Source organism: Limulus polyphemus, unplaced genomic scaffold, assembly GCF_000517525.1.
Source record: "Limulus polyphemus unplaced genomic scaffold, Limulus_polyphemus-2.1.2 Scaffold6535, whole genome shotgun sequence".
In the NCBI taxonomy this organism is placed as follows: domain Eukaryota; kingdom Metazoa; phylum Arthropoda; class Merostomata; order Xiphosura; family Limulidae; genus Limulus; species Limulus polyphemus.
In genome coordinates, this window is record NW_013672145.1 from 51,952 (window position 1) to 53,065 (window position 1,114).

The 1,114-nt window shown below is 30.7% G+C and overlaps 1 protein-coding gene across 1 annotated transcript in view; it reads left to right on the top strand.

The window, feature by feature from the left end:
- Window positions 1-965, top strand: part of LOC111089531 (uncharacterized protein C18orf63-like) — a gene marked incomplete at its 3' end in the record, with an annotated part of 3,453 nt that extends 2,488 nt beyond the window's left edge. Inside the window, exon 4 of the mRNA XM_022402209.1 lies at window positions 877-965. Within this exon, the coding sequence (XP_022257917.1) occupies window positions 877-965 (89 nt within the window). The remainder of the gene's footprint in view (window positions 1-876) is intronic.
- Window positions 966-1,114: the final 149 nt, after the last annotated feature.

Consider the following 1,114-nt stretch of genomic DNA (forward strand, 5'->3'; position numbering starts at 1 on the left):
GGTGAACGTTACTGAAAGTCATGTATGAGTACTCTCAGTGTTAAACTAATTCTGATGGATGGTGAACGTTACTGAAAGTCATGTATGAGTACTCTCAGTGTTAAACTAATTCTGATGGATGGTGAACGTTACTGAAAGTCATGTATGAGTACATTGTTGTAGAACTGTCAGACAATTCCAGAAAACGCCGTAGGCCTAATAGCCTTCCACAGTAACTAGCAGTTATCCCTGTCCGGAGAGCGGGTATTTCTGCTAGTTATATATAATTTAAGGTTGTTATTGTGATAAAAGTTAAGTTTTATTGTACAGTATAATTTAATCTAGTTATTTACAAGTACATTTACAGGGAAAGACCAGAGGTTTGACAAGCTCTTCACTTTATGTCTTAAAGACAAAATAAAAGATGTTGTTATATCTACTGTGATGAAAACAGTTCGACTCTAAATGTTTCTTTTTTTTATTTTCAGTCACATCGTTATTCTTTCTTTCAGTGATATACAAAACATAGAAGCCATGTAATGATACTTTTTATTCAAATCAGAATTAGGTTTGGGATTGATAATATAGTATGATTTATTTGCCTGAATTAAATTTACTCATCATTCAGATGATACGTTTCACCATCTGAGTCAAGTGAGAGACACTTGAGTCATATCAAGTTTGTGTTAATAATATATATATATATACTCCGAACATTTTCTTTAGTTTTTTTCTTCAAGTATTAATGTAATCTCATTCATTTTGTTTTAAAAGATTCATTCGTTCGTTTTGTGCTTGAACTTTCTCAAAGTATTAAGATAAAAATCTTGATTTAAATTTAATAATAACTTCACATTAAATTATGTACATAACAGTGAACTGTCTTATGTTTTGTAGGAAGGGAATTTTTGAAATGTCCTGATCCTCTGATAGCCGTGAGTAAGTGTATTGTTCTTGTATATATACAAATCTTGAGTTTGAAGTTTGTAAGTGAATACACATAGTCTTTGAACCATCTTCTGGCAACATAAATTGTCCAGTAACTCTTGGACAGATAATATAACATTTGTTTACTTAGATAATACATGTAAATTACAGATGTTTTTAAAAAATTGTCCAGTAACTCTTGGACAGA